This window comes from Pelodiscus sinensis, chromosome 28 (assembly GCF_052426305.1).
Source record: "Pelodiscus sinensis isolate ZL-2025 chromosome 28, ASM5242630v1, whole genome shotgun sequence".
NCBI lineage: Eukaryota > Metazoa > Chordata > Testudines > Trionychidae > Pelodiscus > Pelodiscus sinensis.
The window spans coordinates 15,608,491-15,625,539 of NC_143079.1; the positions used below are offsets into that span (position 1 = coordinate 15,608,491).

The following is a 17,049-nucleotide window of genomic DNA, read 5'->3' on the forward strand; positions in this document are numbered from 1 at the left end:
AATAAGAGAATGCATAGGGACAGATAACAGTGGTATGGGTTTTAAAGTTCAGACATTACAGTATGTAATTTTCCCCAAGGTACCTGGGAGAGCATGTTAGTTATGTGACTTTCACATTGGACTTAAAAGCATTTAGGCTCTTAACTTCCATTGATTTTACTAGAAAGAGCTTAAATAACTTTGTGAGGCTGGGCTTAAGTATTTACTAGTATTGCCAACCCATCTATTTAAAAATCATGTAAAGCACACCAAAAAAAACTACTCTTAGCTTACACAGACTAACTAAAACAATGCTCCACTGCTATATCAAGTCCAGTCTCTGCAGGAAAGAATCAATGGACACAAATCAGATATACGTAAAGGAAACATACAAAAACCTACTGAGGAACATTTCAACCTTCCAACTCTCACTAACAGATCTCCAAGTGATAGAGATGCAGCCATGTTAGTCTGGTCTAGCTGAAACAAAAGACAGGACTAAGTAGCACTTTCAAGACTAACAAGATGGTTTATTTATTAGGTATCACTTTGGTATATATTGTTGTGCCAATTTTCTTCCACATATTGATCTGAGGACGTGGGTCTGGCCCACGAAAGCTCATCACCTAATAAACCATCTTGTTAGTCTTGAAAGTTCTGCATAGTCCTGTCTTTTGTTTCAGATCTCCAAGTCTTGTCACAAAGGAGCTCTACAAGCTAAATCCACAGGGGAATCATTGGAATTACAGTTCATCTTCAAATTCAATTCACATACTAAAGGATTCAATCGTGATAAAAGTTGGTTGGGACACTACCAATTTAACAACCATTGAAGGTGCTAACAGCTCTCTGTGTAGTTTCCTTCCTAACATGGGAATCTATCTATTGACTTTGATTTTTATCTGCTTTGGTTTAAGTACCCATTCTCCAGATACTTACTGATGCTCTGTCTCCCACCTCCCTTGTTCTTCTCTTCCCTTCCCCTCTTCTATTTATTTCAAGTGTACACATCCCAAACTCATAACTCCGGTCATCTGAAGAAGTGGGCTGTGCCCACAAAAGCTCATACTACCATCTACATGTTTTGTTAGTCTATAAAGTGCTACCAGACCATTTGTTGTTTTTTTCCTATAACAAAGATAATATCCTCATTTGACTTTTAATATTTGAAGCTTAAGGGTAGAACTCAAGCTTTGCTTTAACACGGATGTCTAGAAATTTAAGATGAAAGCTATGGTTCCAAGAAAAAGCAAAATGCCTTGTAAAGTCACAAGAGGTGGCAAAAACCAGAGCCACCTTGTTGCAGCATTTAGATTGTAAACATTCTAGGGGATTGTATTTTTCTTCTTCTACATGTCTCTATGTATTACACGGTCTTCATCTGGTTATCAGATATAGAAAAAAAAATCATTCGCAAAAAATCCTGTGGATAAAAAGCAGCAATAATTATCCACCTACATATCTACCTTGCACCATGTCTGAAAGCTACTGCAAGTGTATGACTGGAATGACAGATTCTATATTAAAACTAACAGAACAAGGCCCTGGGGTGTAGAGTAGGGATTTAAAAGACTAGTTAACTGATAAGCAAATGCTTACCGGATAATCAACAAGTCATTCCCCCCTGCTTGCTGCCTCTTATCAGATAGCGGTAGCAAGGAGTGGAGGGGGAGAGAAATGAACGGGGTACTTAAAAGTGGCAGCACTGCATGGAGCCCCGAGTCAGCTGCTTCGTGCAGCACTGACACTTTGAATGCTGCAGAGAGCCCAGTGTCAGGTACCTTGTGGCATTTCAAAATGGCAGTGCCACTGGGCTCTGTGCAGTGCTGCTGCTTTGAAATGCCAGGTGAAGCCCAGGATCAGCTCCATGTGGCATTTCAAAGCAGCAGCACTGCATTAAGCCCAAGGGTCAGGTGGGAGTCCCCAGCTGATCCCGGGCTCCACCTGGCATTTCAAAGCGGTATCACTGCTTGGAGTGGCATTCCAGCTGACCCTGGGCTCCATGCAGTGTGCCAGCTTTGAAATGTACAAGAGTTCCAGCAAAGATTCTTGTGAATTTCAAAGCGGAAGTGCTTTCGTGGAGCCCGGAGTCAGTGGGACTTCCCACTGGCCCTGGGCTCCATGCAGCATTCCAACTCTGAAATGCACAAGAGCCCAGTGGGGCTCTTGCACATTTCAAAGACGGAACACTGAAGTGCTTATTGACTAGTCGAGTAGTTGATGGAAATTCCATCGACTACTCAACTAGCAAATTAATTGTTACTTAACATCCCTAGTAGAGGCTCTGGGCATGACCAAGTACTTTAAGTTCCTATGCTGTTAGAAAAGTTTCAGGGCTTCAGGTTGAATAAGTTCCTGCTTCTAATTCTCTCAACTGCCAAATATTAAAACAGCGACATCCCTTCTAGCCACTGGTGCTGATGAGCTATTTTACTTGCCAAATCCTGACAAAGTCTAGTCCGGTGACAGTTAAACACAGGCCAAATTCTTATTGTCAATGGGAATCATGGCTGCAAAAGGAATGCCAGATCAACCTCTTAGTATGTAACTAAGTTTAGCGTTCGTCTCAGATGTTTGGTCATGTGAAGGGCTAAGCATTTTTCAGATAATACCATCTACATGAATAAGAGGACTGCATCTTATGAATAAGAGACAGATTATTAATTGCTTAATGTAAATGACAGGTTACCATGTTAGTTTGCATCCACAAAAACAACAAGGAGTCCTATGGCACCTTAAAGACAAAGGATTTTATTTGGGCATAAGCTTTCATGAACGATGCATCTAACAAAGTGGGTGTTTGCATCTGACATGGTTCTCCCCCCCCCCCCCACAAAATCTTATGCCAAAATAAATGTTGGCCTTTAATGTAAATTCTATTATAGATTTCCTACATTAAAATTAGTTAAGTATTGCTCATAAGATTATCCTAAGTTACCTTTCTCTCCAAGTAAGTGAAACTCTCATTTGACAAGTTGTAGCACCTCAAGATGTTTAGTCACAAAAAAAAACAATCACTTTAATTGTGACCTCTATCCTGGACACAAACCATTAATTTGTTCACAAGAGGGAACAATCCAACTAAAAGCTAACAATTTGTGAAAGCAATATCAAGCTCATCACACCACTAGTATGATACTTCTAAAGGATTGGACAGCATACACCAGCAACTGGCATTACTAACATCACTGCATAAACAGATATTTTTTGAAGAGTAAAATTAATTCCATCCCACAGGATGCACTGAATTACTAAACTGTTACAGACAGCTATTGGTGAGTCATGTAATAAGAGTACTGGTCAAGCATGTTGGAGCCAAGCAAACACAAATTCAATTTTTCTTATTTCGTATGTATAAGCACAAAACCAGGGAAACCTTTAAGGCACAAATTCATAGCCGTATGATCTCCCCCTCAGGAAATAGGAAAACAACTCAGTGCCAGTACATGCATCCCTACTCCATTCTGGCAACAGGCTTGTAATAAAGGAAGCATCATCTTAGTGCCTGATTTTCCCTTGAAGTACTGGAGGCCTCCACTGTGACAAGCAAATAAAAAAACTGATAAGGTTGGGAATATGCAAGTTCACACAGTTTTATTAATATCCTTAACAGCTTTAAAAAAAGTCACCAGTCGTGGAGTTAGAGTCTTGTACTCCTAACCACAAATATCAAAATACATTCATTCAAGTGAAATTTAATTTTTCATACAAATAAGAAATGGGCTTCTAATGCAAAAACATTCCAGGCTGCTATCTTGGAAATAAGCCATTTTGTCCTTTCCTGTTGTGTGTTTGGGATTCAGTAAAACATACCTTACAAAAATGACAGCTGCCTTGATATATAAACATCAAAGCCTGACTGAAGTGCAAATATTCAGAACAAAAAATAAGGGAAGGGAGAAAGGAGTGCACCGGTAAGGACAGGAATGTGTTCAAAGGATTGTCACTTCAATATTGCGTTGTTAGTTTTGTGGAGTGGGTGGGGACAATAGGAGTACAACAATAATACAAATCATTACCACCCTCACGAGAGAGCACATCACAAGTTAGTTCACCAAGTAAGGCTGTTCTAAACATTGGTTGATAACAGAAATGGCACAAAGTCTTTACACAATGGCCATTACAAGGAAAAGGCCAGTGTTCTAGAGAATTCATTGTGTGTCCTCTTTTGACAATACTCTTCACAGCCTCAGAGAAATATAAAGTTACCTTTTACATCTACAGGTCAGATTTTCCATATTGCATGTGCACCTCTCAATTGTTTCATTAAATAAAAGGTGTGTCCTTGTCTCTTGGAGTTTATTATTCAAGAGGTATTTCTGTCCACAGCAGTCAGCACAGAAAGCCCTCCCACACCCTTAATTAAACCAAGCACTAGTGTGTACATTTTAATGACAGGAATCACAATACATTTTAAAAATTTAGACAGATGCTGTTCATGCAGTCAAAATAAGAGGTAAAAATACATATTATGCATATATTGGTTTTAAAATGTGTATTCAAATATAGCATTGAGCTAAATTCCAGTGCCTACTCTCAGATATGGATGTTCTTTGGGCAGAATATGATACAGCACAGCTGGTCAAGCAGAAAGTAAAAATTTATGTTTGCATAATTAAAGCCAGAAGAGACGTACCCTCAAATAATCATAAAAGTTAAAAAGATACTGATATACTTGGTGAAACAGTTCACGTTTAAGCTGTTGTTGGTGCAAGTCCTATTTGCAAGAGGAGGAAAACATGGTAAAAAAGTTGGTTTGTATTCATCTATCTTTAAAGCCAAGTTTGAAAAACAGCTGCATAGAATAGTTCTCCAGAGAGTCACACACATTCAGGCCTTCCACACTTTACAGGCTGTTGGCTACAAGATATAGGCCAAGATTTGCCCTGTGTCTGCCCTCCTGCTCTCTCCACCCCTCACGTTCACTAATAAGTGTTCAAAATTTTGAAGACAATATTATTTTCTATTCTATTCCCACCCCTAATTAGGGAAGGAAGCCTGACCTCATTCTTGTCCCACTCCCCCACTATCCTCTGTTATTACTTCATCTAAGACCCTGAAATATATTGTCACATGACTGTCAATATAGCAAAAGTTTAATCCTTTGATGCTGTGAGTTGCCCAACTGCAGCTAATGGGGAAAAAAGGGAACATGGGAACTCCAAAGCCAAAGCTTAATAGGTATAATAAATAACATTACACAATGAAGAAGTTCTTGCTCTTTGAAGGCTGGTCAAGGAGGTAGGATAGAAAATTTTTTGGCCTTTGGACATTTAAAAATGCTTTGCCCAGCTGGTCCTTCAGGCTTACTAGGAGGATTCCACATACCCCAAGCCTGATGCGCACACATACAATGCTACAGTTTTCACAGTTCTAATTGTACATGTTAAAATCAAGTCAACTTACTCTATTTGAGTAAAATTTACTATCAGTAAACAGTGAGACTGATTTATTTTCTACAACTTTGTGTCTTTTGCAGTTTCTTTAAAACAAGGAAGATGACTTTGTATCCAAAGACTACCAAAGTGTATTTTTGATATTCACATGCAAGACCAAAAAAAAAAAAAATATCTTAAAAATGTTACACCTAAATCCTGAGGACTCTGCATCCTACCTTTAAATAAGGAAACACACAAAGTTTGGTAACTTGTGCAAAATATTAGTTTGCTAAAATATTTTACATGATAATAGATGTGTAAGTGTAGACTGATAGATAAAAAAGCTGGTTCTTAGGAATGTGTCACACTGTGGTATTTGTAACAGGATATTATATTTCCTAGTACACAAAGTTTATCACTGAAGATAAAAATCCTACAGAACAAATCTAACGGGGATTTTTCTAGGCACCTTCTCATGTAGAACAACGTAATTTCAGTTAGATCCATCTGAGAGTTTTGCACACAATTTTATGCTGAGCATCACATTTTCCTCATGTCATAAGGCAAAGACAACTGTTTGAAAAATGTCTAGATACAAAATGATGTAAAATAATTTATATTTGAAAACCCTGGTATAAACAAAAGTGGAGAGATGGATACTTTATACAACAGGTTATTTTAAAATAAATTTGTGCACAGGCTGAAGATTGTAAAGAACCTTCAGAATTCACACAGTTTTGGCTTTTTTTGTACAACTGCTTATAATACATTTTAAAACATTAGGAATGCAAACTAAAACTGCACACTACTTCAGAAGAAATAAAAGTTTGACTTTGTGCAATTTTCTGCCCCAATTTAACAGTGGCAGTAATCCCTGCATTTGTTGTGTTTCAAACAAGGATCTTAAGAAACACACATCAAAAAGAGGAAAAGAAGGCAAAAGTTGGCAGACATCCAGCATCTAGTTTTTCCTGTTTTTTTAAAACAATGTGGGTGACAAATAGTTTCATGATTAAAATGATTTTTTTTAAATAAATACACTGTATCTGACATTTGCACTGACTTGATTTGATAAATCTTTAAGTAAACAAAGGCTTTACAGCACTCGTCTCAAGTCACTGGTGTTAAGTTCCAGAGTCCTTTTCTCTCACTGAGTTTCGAAACCTGCCATGCGATATCCAGTTTGATTAGTTAACACGCTTCCATTCTGCCCCTGAGGTGGTGGAACTCCGTAATTTGCACCCATCCATGCGGCAGAAGGCTGTGTCTGACTGTTGTAAAGGGAGGAGGAAGACAGGTGATTACAGAAAATTAGTAGTTCCAAAAATCTGAATTTACATAGAGATTTGAGAGGATAAGAACTGACATACTAGAATGAAAGCTAATTAGATACTTTTCCAAGTCTTGGCCATCAGAATAATGCCTAGTAAACAGAAAAATGTGTAAATGTAACACTCAGCTAAGACACAGATGTTATGGCTTGGGCAAGTCATTTAGGTCCTTGTTTTAAGACATGCCACGCATCACGGAAGTCACTAGGAAAGAGATATCCAGTATTTCTGAAAAAAAAATTTGGACCCATTACAAATAGGGAATAGACAAATTCAGTGGGGTTAAAATCCCTCAACATTTGTCAGGCAGATTGGTATTACTGAAGTTTACAAAGTGTAGGTAAGTATAAGAGGAAAACTGTTGCAAACAGCAGTAAGTATAAAATAATCCATGCAGAAATTGACTGCTGCTGTACGCAGATAAATTTTTAAAAGGGACAGATCGTTTTAAGCAACATCTGCAATTGTTGATAGGAGGATACTATCCTCTCTTGTCTGGGCTGCCATGTGAACTAAGAGGAGGAAAGAATGGAGCTCAAGTGGCTTGTTGCCACCAGTCCCCTCAGAAAAAGAGTAGTTCGATGCATTTAGGTCACAGTAGATTTTATTTCTATTACTGGTTAACGAATCCAGCATGTAAGCCCTTAAGTATACTGTGTAAATCAATTTTCAGGTACATATTTAATATAGGATCCATCATCCCAGACATCATTTCACTCAAGTAATGACCAGATGTTTGAAATAACTAAATACTCATCTCATTTAAAATGCAAAGAAATTAAAATTAAGCATAGTGTAATTACCAGAGTTAGAATTTGACTGGGACAAAGGAAAAAATGTGCCTATACTTACAATTTCAAGATGGCTATTAAGTAAAGAGTACTAATTTGACCAGGGACACTACCGTATACATTCCCTATACATTTCCTACCATGTAAAATCCTGGTTAATCAGTTAAATGATAGGTTTAACTAGTTAATTGATTAAGTGGCATCCCGTGTGGGGTGGCCAGCAGCAAGAGCCCCACGTGCAGGGTGACCAGCTCCCACTCCTGGCCCCCCAGAGCTGGAGCAGCTCTCCATTCACAGCAAGCCACAGGCGGCAGGCTGCTCCCATGTACTTGTTAACTGGTACCCTGTAAGCATCACTCATTAAGGGTGATGCTTACCAGGTAGTCAGTTAACCAGTTACCCATTCACATCCCTATTCCCTACTCTAAAAGGTAGCTCTGGCATTTTTGCAGGAGTTGTCGTCCCTTATACCCTGAAAATATTTCAGGTCTGGTAATTATTATGCCAGCCTAAAATTCCTCTTGTAAGAAGATCAGGTCTCTGAAAATACACCAGTTTACAATGATACAACTTTCTTGAACTTCAATGGATCTCAAATTCAACTGAGACTTCCCTGAAGGCAGCATCATGCCTGGCAATTTATTTTAGCCCACAGATCAGTTAGCATGAACACTCACTTAAATCCCTGCTGATTCCATGCCTGTCCATACATTCCATATGCAGGGACTTGCCAACCATTAGGCATGTACTGACCGATTTGCTGTGCATTTCCATACCACTGGCCCCACTGGCCATAAGCCTGTGGATATCCAATTTGATTCTGCAAAGAAAGTTAAATATTGAACACACTACACACAGCCATATTTATCTATTGATGTAGAATCTCTGTATATTCTACCCATCAAGCTAGTCATTAATCAAGCACTTTGAAGGGCTTATATTCTAACACCTGATTTTGAAAATTACAGAATTTAGCTGGGCAACTCCCTTTAATGCTAAATACATTAAAAAAATCACCCCACTTCCTGAACACATACTTTGCTGATCATTCTTTGGAGCACAGCTATCTAAATCTAATATTAGATTGCTTTTTCCTTCAGAGAGCTGGAAGAGAGTTAAGTTTGAAATATTACGTGTATGAAAAGTGGAAGAATTTTTAAGGTACTTAAAGCTCTTCCCACTAGCTGCTACCAAAGCAGGCTTCTGCTGGTTCCAAACTGTTTTTTGATCAAGTATCTTAAAAGACAGGTATTATGGAAGCAAGAAATAACTCCATCACTCCAGAACGCGTCTGTATTTTTGCTCTAGAAATCTGTTAAGAACCTCAATCATCATCTTGCAAATTAGTGTAAGTTTGTTCTCTGACCTGCTGGACTGGATTGATCATATCTGGTGTTTCTTTGCCCCAATAGCATTTCACAACATGGCCTTCAATAGTAGTTCCATTGACAGAAACAATTGCATGTGCAGCACTTTCATGAGAATTGAATCTGTTGAGATACAAAAGGTCAATATAAACTCACCTCCTTTCACACACCTATAGACAAGACACTTGAAAGGAGACTGTCAGTCTAAAAGTATGCCTGCACTTTGTTTTAAGCGTTTCCAAGTCTGATTACCAAAAAACAATGGAAATAGTTCTGTTTAAGAGAAAAATCTTTGCAAGTGAACTCAAACAGTGCAGCATTTATTAGTACCGAAGTTTCAGAAAGTAAAACTGACCTGTGTAGTTTCACTTTTTTGCAACTCAAGGTGAGAGAGTAAGTAGCACACGTTAGGTAAAATCTGAAAATGCATTAAGCAGCATTTTTTATTATCTATAGTGCTGCTGGTGAAAATGTAAAAAAAGAGTGCTTTTAAAAAGCATGCTGAATCTGAAAGAATCATACCCAATACTTACAACTCTGAAATTGAAAAAAGAAAAGTAGTATATCTGTGTTAACTCAGATCAACATTACTACACAAACAAGATAAGACTATAGTTTGGAGGAGAGTAAGTGTGTCTAGGCTAGTTTCCTACTACAGGTTGAACCTCTCTGGTCTGGGATTCTGTGGTCCAACAACAGACTTCAGATGTTGCTGGATCAAAGAGCCTCAGCGGCTGCTGGGAATGGAGCCAGTGGCCAAGAGGCTGATGTTCCCAAAAGAACCCTGACCTCCCCTTCCCTCCCGGTCCAACAAACTCCCTAGTCCAGCTCATGAGGATGCAGGACCACGAAGGGCTGTAGAAACATTCGGAGGCCGATACAGGTGCTTAACTTATTTTCAAAGGAAAGTTAAAGAATGTTACTGTTACAAGTGAGCAAAAATGCAACACACCGTATAAATGAGTATCCTTTATCTGGGAAGACTCGAATTTCCATTATCTGCCCAAACGGAGAAAAGGTCTGGCGCATTAGCTGTTCTGCAGTATAGAAAAGGTAGACAGCATTAGGAAGTACTTCAGTTTCAGATATGTTTTACAAGGAAAACCAAAAATTTAGAAGATGCCTTACCTGTTAGTCCTGAAGTAACACCACCACAATATACAGTGCAGTTACTTGGGCTGGACTGATTTACAACATCATCATAAGACAGCTGCTTGGTGTTTGCTGTAAAAAAAAGTTTTATTTTAAAGTTTTTCATTTAAACAAATGATTTCATTTTTGCCTGACTTCAGAAGTCTACAAACAGCAAGGATCCTAGGGCTTTTTTGAATGATGCCTAAAATCAGACCAATATATTTTCTTCTGTAAATCTTAATTTTACAATTAGTCTTAGATTACAAAATACAGTTATACCATCCTTCCTCCCAGGTTGTAGTTTAGGAAATGAGAAAGATGTAAATCAAAGAACTACAAGCATTAATAGTGACATGAAAAGTTAGTGAGGTTTCCCAATTGAGTCATTTTAACAAGGGCACGACAAAAGGAAAGCTACATTCAAAAATGCCTAATGAGTTCAAACAACAGACATGTAAATTCCAAATGAAAAAGGGGGTTAATTGCTGATACATAAAATGTTTAAAGTGATGTCATTTAAATTAAGCCCAGAATCTACTTTTAAATAAACTTCTTGGAATTATTTTCTTCCCTCAGTTTTAAATCTAGACAGTCATCCCAACCCAGTATATTCACCACAAAAAATGTAACACTGACAGTTCGTGAAAACAAGTTAAGTTAAAAACCTACTCTCATGGTCCAAGCTTACCAAAATACAAGACTGAATAAGTTCTGAAAAGTAACTGAAGGGCTTTCAACTTTCAACATTAGTATCATATTTAAGGAGCTTCATAAAGTTATTTCTTCAAGCAAAAGCTTTACTTCTGAATTCTACAATGCATTAATTTTGTTCATGATAGAAGCACTAATACTTAAGAGCTAATATAAGGTTTTATTTCATCCTTATTTGGGTGGGGTGGGTACAAGGAGGACAAAATGCTAAAAACCTACATTCATATGTACTCTTTGGAGCTGGAGGTTTTCGTGTTGCCCAGTTAGTTCTGATTTGTCTTCCACCAAGCCACTGTCCACCCATCTGTTGAATAGCATTTTCTGCATCCTGTCCGTAAGGGGGAAAACATTTCAGCAAATTCTTTGAACAATACTCATACTAAAAGCAAAGGTCTGTCAGACTCAGATACTGCCAACTTATAACAAATACTCAAAACACAACACCCACTTCAAAAAGAGAAGTTTAAAAGGTGAGATTTAAAGCAGTTATTTTAAGCCAAACTGAATGTATCCCAAGAATCATAGAACTAGAACTGGAAGGGACCTTGAGATACCATCAAGTCCTGTCCCCTGCCCTCATGGCAGGACCAAGGACCATCTAGATCAGGGCGGGCAAAAGGGCCATATCCGGATCGCCAAGGGAGTTGATCCAGCCTGCAGAGGCCCTGCCACTCCTCCACCCCCAGGTCAATTAGGACCTGGAGGCGAAGGGGGAAGCACTCGAAGTTTCCTACACCCTGCCAGAAGTGCGCACCACGTACTTCTGGCAGGGCAGGAGATGTTGCACGCTCCCCCGCACGCAAGCCATAATTGGCCTTGGGGCAGAAGGGGGAGTGTGCGAAGTCTTCTCCCACCGCCAAGGGCATGGGTACACAGGGGAAATCTGGGGGAGGAATGCCAAAGGTGCTCCTCTACCCCCAGATGAATGATGGTCTGCAGGTGAGGAAGCAGGGAAATATCCTGGCCCTGCCCTTTCCGGTGCAACCCAGGGCCACTTCAAAACTTTCTGAAATGGCCCCTGGCAAAAAATTATTGCCCACCCAATCTAGATCATCCCCAGTGAGGGAGATTCCATAACCTCCCTAGACATTTTATTTCAGTGTTTAACCACCCTGACAGGAAGTTTTTCTTAATGTCCAACCTAAACCGCCCTTGCTGCAGTTTAAGACCATTACCTCTTGTCCTGTCCTCTCCTCAGAGGCCAAGGAGAAAAAATTTCCCTTCTATACCAATATTCCAATTGTGTATTATCCCACCAGGTCTCTGATATATCAGCTATGTGATAGTTGTGTTCATTTATTAGCACTTCAAGTTCTTCCTGCTTATTACTCATACTTTTTGCATTTGTATACAGGAATCTAAGATACTGATTTGAAGAAGAGTTATGCACTCTTAGGGCACGTCTAGACTACATGTCTCTGGCGACAGAGGCATGTAGATTAGACTACCCGGCATAGGAAAATGAAACGGCTATTTAAATAATCGTCGCTTCATTTAAATTTAAATGGCTGCCGCGCTGAGCCGATCAGTTGTTTGTCGGCTCAGCGCGGTAGTCTGGATGCTCCGTGGTCGACATCAAAGGCATTTGTCGACCTCCCAGGCATGCCTCATCCCAGGCATACCTCCCAAATCTCTCTGACTTAATATTTTAAACTTAGTCTGGCCTAACAGCAAGAAAAATCTTAAACAACAAATAGTCTAGTAGCACCTTAAAGACTAACGAAACATGTAGATAGAATCACGAGCTTTCGTGAGCACAACCAACTTCTTCAGATTACAGGTTTTGTGTCTATTTTTTTTAACTCCCCATATCTCCCCTTTTCAAAATATACTGAGACCACATAATGGCCTGCCCTACTCATCCCTCCCTCCAAACTGTTATTATTTCTGAGACAAATAGATTTGGAACCATAAAAATTACTAGTATCTTGACCATAGTACCTTGCCCAGCTGTATGCAGGAATGTTTGATTAGTCTAAGTTTAGCATTAAACCAATTAACTCAAATTCCTCCCCTTTATGTTGAATATCTTCTACTTGAGACCACTAAGAACACTGCCATTGTCAGAGCCAAATTACTCAAAACATAATTTGTACTTATTGCATGAATAGTAAAATTTTAAGTATAAATATCAGTCTGAGTATTTTAGTTGTCATACTACTTTGCAGTTACATAGGGATGATACTTGTACTTTACAAACATGAATGAAGCTTTATGATACAGCATGATAGGTAAAGTAATATCTCAGTCTATTTACAAAAGGAGAAAGTGATACAGATATACCAGATATAAAAGGGACCAAATATGCACGTATGTTTTACATTATGTTTTCTTTAAAGCAAATACCAAGATTTCAGAACTCATGCTATCTAGAATGCCAATAATTACCCATTTATTGAAGAAGGAAACAAAGCCATATCCTTTAGATTTTCCTGTTGCCATATCCTTAACCACTCGTGCATCTCTAAAAAGCAGAAGCAAATAACCAATTTAGCATTTAAAAACAAAACTTAACAAAATGAAAGTCACACAGAGCTCATTTTATGTTTCACCTTTTATTAAAGTGAACTGTTTAATGCACCAGCAACATAATCAAAAGCAAATTTCCCCTTTTCTAAACAAAAACATTACTAGTATTTGTCATGTAGTAGCAAAATTAAACTTAATTTTGTAAACATGCAAATCAATAGTTTATCTAAAACACATTTTACAATAGTTGGTTCCCAGTTCAAAATGCTTTTACATATTGTTAAAACACTAAGCATGGTCAAAGCAGCTATTCAAATGAAACACTTAAGTCACAAAGCTGACTAACATTAAACTGAATGGCTCTCTTTAACCATGCAATTTATAGCTTGCTAATTGCCAACACATTCTACTCATTAAAAATATAAAATAGAAAAATGAAAAAAATAGGAATTAAAAGGCATACGTCGCCTGTTAACTGAATTCTTTAATTTTCTCGGGTCAATTCGTTACCCCCTTTTTGGACTGTTGGCAGCTGTAAATTTTGAAAAATTGACATTTTCAGAAATGGTTGCATTATTAAAGGAAATAAAATACTAAAGACATTTATGTTTTAAGCTATATACTATTATAAAGAATTCTAAAGTGCATTCGCAAACAGCAATCATACAGGATTGATTGGAAACTATAAGATATAAATAGGCAAAATTTATAAAAGTAAATAAGAAAACTACAACGTTTATCCACTGAGAGCTGTAGCTTGTAGTTAGCCATGGCAATTCTGTCCATTCTTCAGAGACACTCTGCAAAATAACCAGAGGCCTATTATTTGAGATTGAGTAAAAAAAGGAGAGAACCAGCTACAATAGCTAAACCCCATTTGTGGAGAGAGTGATTTTATTGAATGGTGTTTCTCAGACAATTCTGTACAGTTAGCCAAGTATCAAGTAGAGTATACACCCCCCGCTATCCTGCCCTCCCCAGCCCGCCACACACACACACACACTTTTGAAAAAAGTAGTAAAACCAGTCAGCAGATCACTCAGTGTAATATAAAGGCTTTATAAAAATGATTTCAATAACTATAACTATCACAATAAATGCACAATATTCAGTATTCTAAGACTGGCAGAAAAAAGACAAATAATTGTCATTATGCCAGTTTTAAAACACTAATAGCTGCATCCTGTATTAAAATCTAGTTCTTCTACACATATGGCTATAAAGAATATGTAGACCACTGAAAGACTTAAATTAAGACCATTTCCACACACTAAAGATGTGAATGGTTAACTGGTTAGCATCATCCTTACTAGGCAATGCTTACCGGTTATGGTTTACCCAGCCATAGGAGGGGGGAGCTCCAGTCCAGGTTAACCAGTTACAAGTAATGTTTAACCAGTTAACCGTTCAAACAGGATTTTACATCCCTACCACACACTACAGAAAGAAAAGTACATTAACCCCCCATGAAAATGTAAGTGTTAAACTGCTTGCAATTTTCTGTGTTAATAAAGTTTAAATTTGAATATGTTACAAACTGCCTGAGAATAGTTAGATCAGTTTGTTCTGCATAGCCTAAAAAGGAAATAAAAAAACTAATCTATACTTACCCCTCAACTGAAAACTTTGAAAATAAGACTTGAACAAGTGAAAACATGCATACACCAAATATAAAGGGAGACCAGAACAAAAAAATTATGTATTCACACTAAATAAAGATTAAGTTGTACAAAAGCTACCACACATTCCTAAGTGCTAATTATGCTTTGGTTCAACTCAGATTATTTCACAGAAAATTTCTTTTAAAAATTCAATACATTTCCAGGAAAGAATCAATGACTGAATAAAAAAAAGTGTCCGTTCATTTTATAAATATGGAGTATTCTTCACACACCTGAATAACTGTGTGAAATCAAAATACATTCTATTACTATTAACCCTTATTTATGACAACAATTTACAAACAGAAGGATCTTAAATCCTCTTTTTTTTTGTACAAAGTCAGCCTGAGCCTAGGTGACCTGAAAGGTTTTTCAGACAGTTAGCCCTACAATTATGTACGTAATATCCTAAAGAGAAAGGAAAAAAGGGTGTCTCACTCACATTATTTGAAACCTGACTTTAAAAAACCCCTAGGTTCTGCGGTCTGGATCAGCTCTCTTGCTGTAGAGTGAATCACCACTACCTTTTGGAACAGAGGGAATGATGTATAGGGTCCCGGTAATCCTGTTTTTCAGACATGTGATACAGTCTTAAGAGTTATTTTATACTGTCGCAAACACCCCTCACAGGAATGGAAAAAAAATAAAATAGCAAGTTTAAAAATTGCTTGTCTGGAATTAACCCCTTTCTTTATTATCTAATACCAATATAACTGCAGAGCAAGGCAATGCCTACACTCAAAACTTGCGGTGCGCAATAACTTTTGATGGGGGGGCACTCCACTAATTTGTAAAGTGGTCAAAGGCCGCACTCTTTCATTATATTAATGGTGGTGGCACAGGGTCTGGGATGGAGATTGGGAACAAAAGGGAGCTTGGGGTAGGGGACTAGGGTCTCAGAGGGAGTTTGGGTTAAGAAGGGGGTTGTGACCCAGAGAAAAGGATTGGGATGCAGAGTCCAGAAGAGTATATAGGTATGGGTGTAGGAGACAATTCTGATCTGGAAGAGCGTGTAGGAAGGGTTGCAGCGTCTGGGAGGGGGTTGTGACCTAGGGACAAGGGATTGGGGTACAGGATCAGGAAGGAAGTATGGCTGAAAGAGTGGGGAGTCGAGGTTTGTGGGGAAGAAGGGGCTGGGGTGCTAGGTTCGGGCTCTGGCTGGGAGGTGCTTACTCAAGTGGCTCCTGGTCAACAGACCAGCGGTACAGTCAGGCAGGCTTCTCTGCTTTCCATGCTCCCACATGCCACTCAAAGTGGCCGGCTATGGGGGGGGGGGGGGGAGAGGGAGAGGTGGGAAGAGATGTTCTCTGAGCTACCTCCTGCCCAGGGGCTCACTGCGCAGACAACATGCTCCATACAGCCGGCCATTTTGAACACCATCGGGGAGGAGCCTGTTCAAGGCTCCAGCTGGGCCTTGGAATGGAGGCTTTTGGCTGGATTCAGCAGTTTGGCGGGCTGCATTTTGCCCACCCCCTGCTCAAAACACTAAAGTGGCACAGCTGTAGTCCTTCAGTGTAGATATTAATCAGTGACAAAAGAAGCCTTCTTGTCACTAGATAAAACACCTCTCTCTGAGGCAGTACCCTAGGCAGTCTACATTGAAGGTTAGGCTGGCTTTAGGGATGTTAAATGGTATTTAATCAGCTAGTGGATGGAATTTCCATCAATTAGTTGATGGGGGGGGAGGGGAGAGACAGCAGAACCACAGCAGGGTGAGCTCTCGTCCCCAGGAGTTAACCTGAGGGGCTCTGCCTTTTAATTCATTTAAAAGGCTAAAGAGCATCAGGGAGGACCAGGTGTGAGCCAGGAATCAGCTGATTCCCAGCTCAAGTCCAGACTCCTGTTACATCTCTGACTCCCGTAAACCCCCGCGGAGATGGTGCTGGGGGGAGGGAAGACAACTTTTAAGCCTGCTCACCCCAACTTGCTGCCTCTCTCTGATAGATGCAGCAAGTGGGGGGCAGTGACTAGTTAAGCATATGCTTATCAGATAGTCGACTAGTCGCTTACATCCCTAGTTGGCTTAACCTCTCTGAGGTGTTACTTTTTCACACTCTGGGAGATGTAATTATGTCACTGTAACTTTTCAGTGTAAACCAGCACTAAGACAGCTATCAAAAAAGGTTCAGGCAGCTGACTGCTATACCTATGTGTTAGAGTGAAAAGATGTCTGGAGCTCTGAAAGAGGATCTGTCTAAAAGTACCCCTCCTACATTTCGAGTACTACT

General features: G+C 39.1%; 1 protein-coding gene across 4 annotated transcripts in view; it reads right to left on the reverse strand.

The window, feature by feature from the left end:
• Positions 1 to 3,554: 3,554 nt before the first annotated feature.
• The window catches only part of TIA1 (TIA1 cytotoxic granule associated RNA binding protein), a 30,795-nt gene continuing 17,300 nt past the window's right edge, over positions 3,555 to 17,049 (reverse strand). For 2 of the 4 annotated variants that reach the window (XM_075910963.2, XM_075910962.2), the window contains 7 exons: positions 13,080 to 13,155; positions 10,911 to 11,019; positions 9,975 to 10,070; positions 9,799 to 9,883; positions 8,846 to 8,969; positions 8,157 to 8,299; positions 3,555 to 6,628 (listed from right to left, as the gene is read on the reverse strand). In XM_075910963.2, the coding sequence (XP_075767078.1) occupies positions 6,505 to 6,628; positions 8,157 to 8,299; positions 8,846 to 8,969; positions 9,799 to 9,883; positions 9,975 to 10,070; positions 10,911 to 11,019; positions 13,080 to 13,155 (757 nt within the window). In that variant the 3' untranslated portion in view covers positions 3,555 to 6,504. Of the gene's footprint in view, positions 6,629 to 8,156; positions 8,300 to 8,845; positions 8,970 to 9,798; positions 9,884 to 9,974; positions 10,071 to 10,910; positions 11,020 to 13,079; positions 13,156 to 13,623; positions 13,961 to 17,049 lie in introns of those variants that run through there. The other 2 variants (XM_025187775.3, XM_075910964.2) reach the window with 2 other exon arrangements.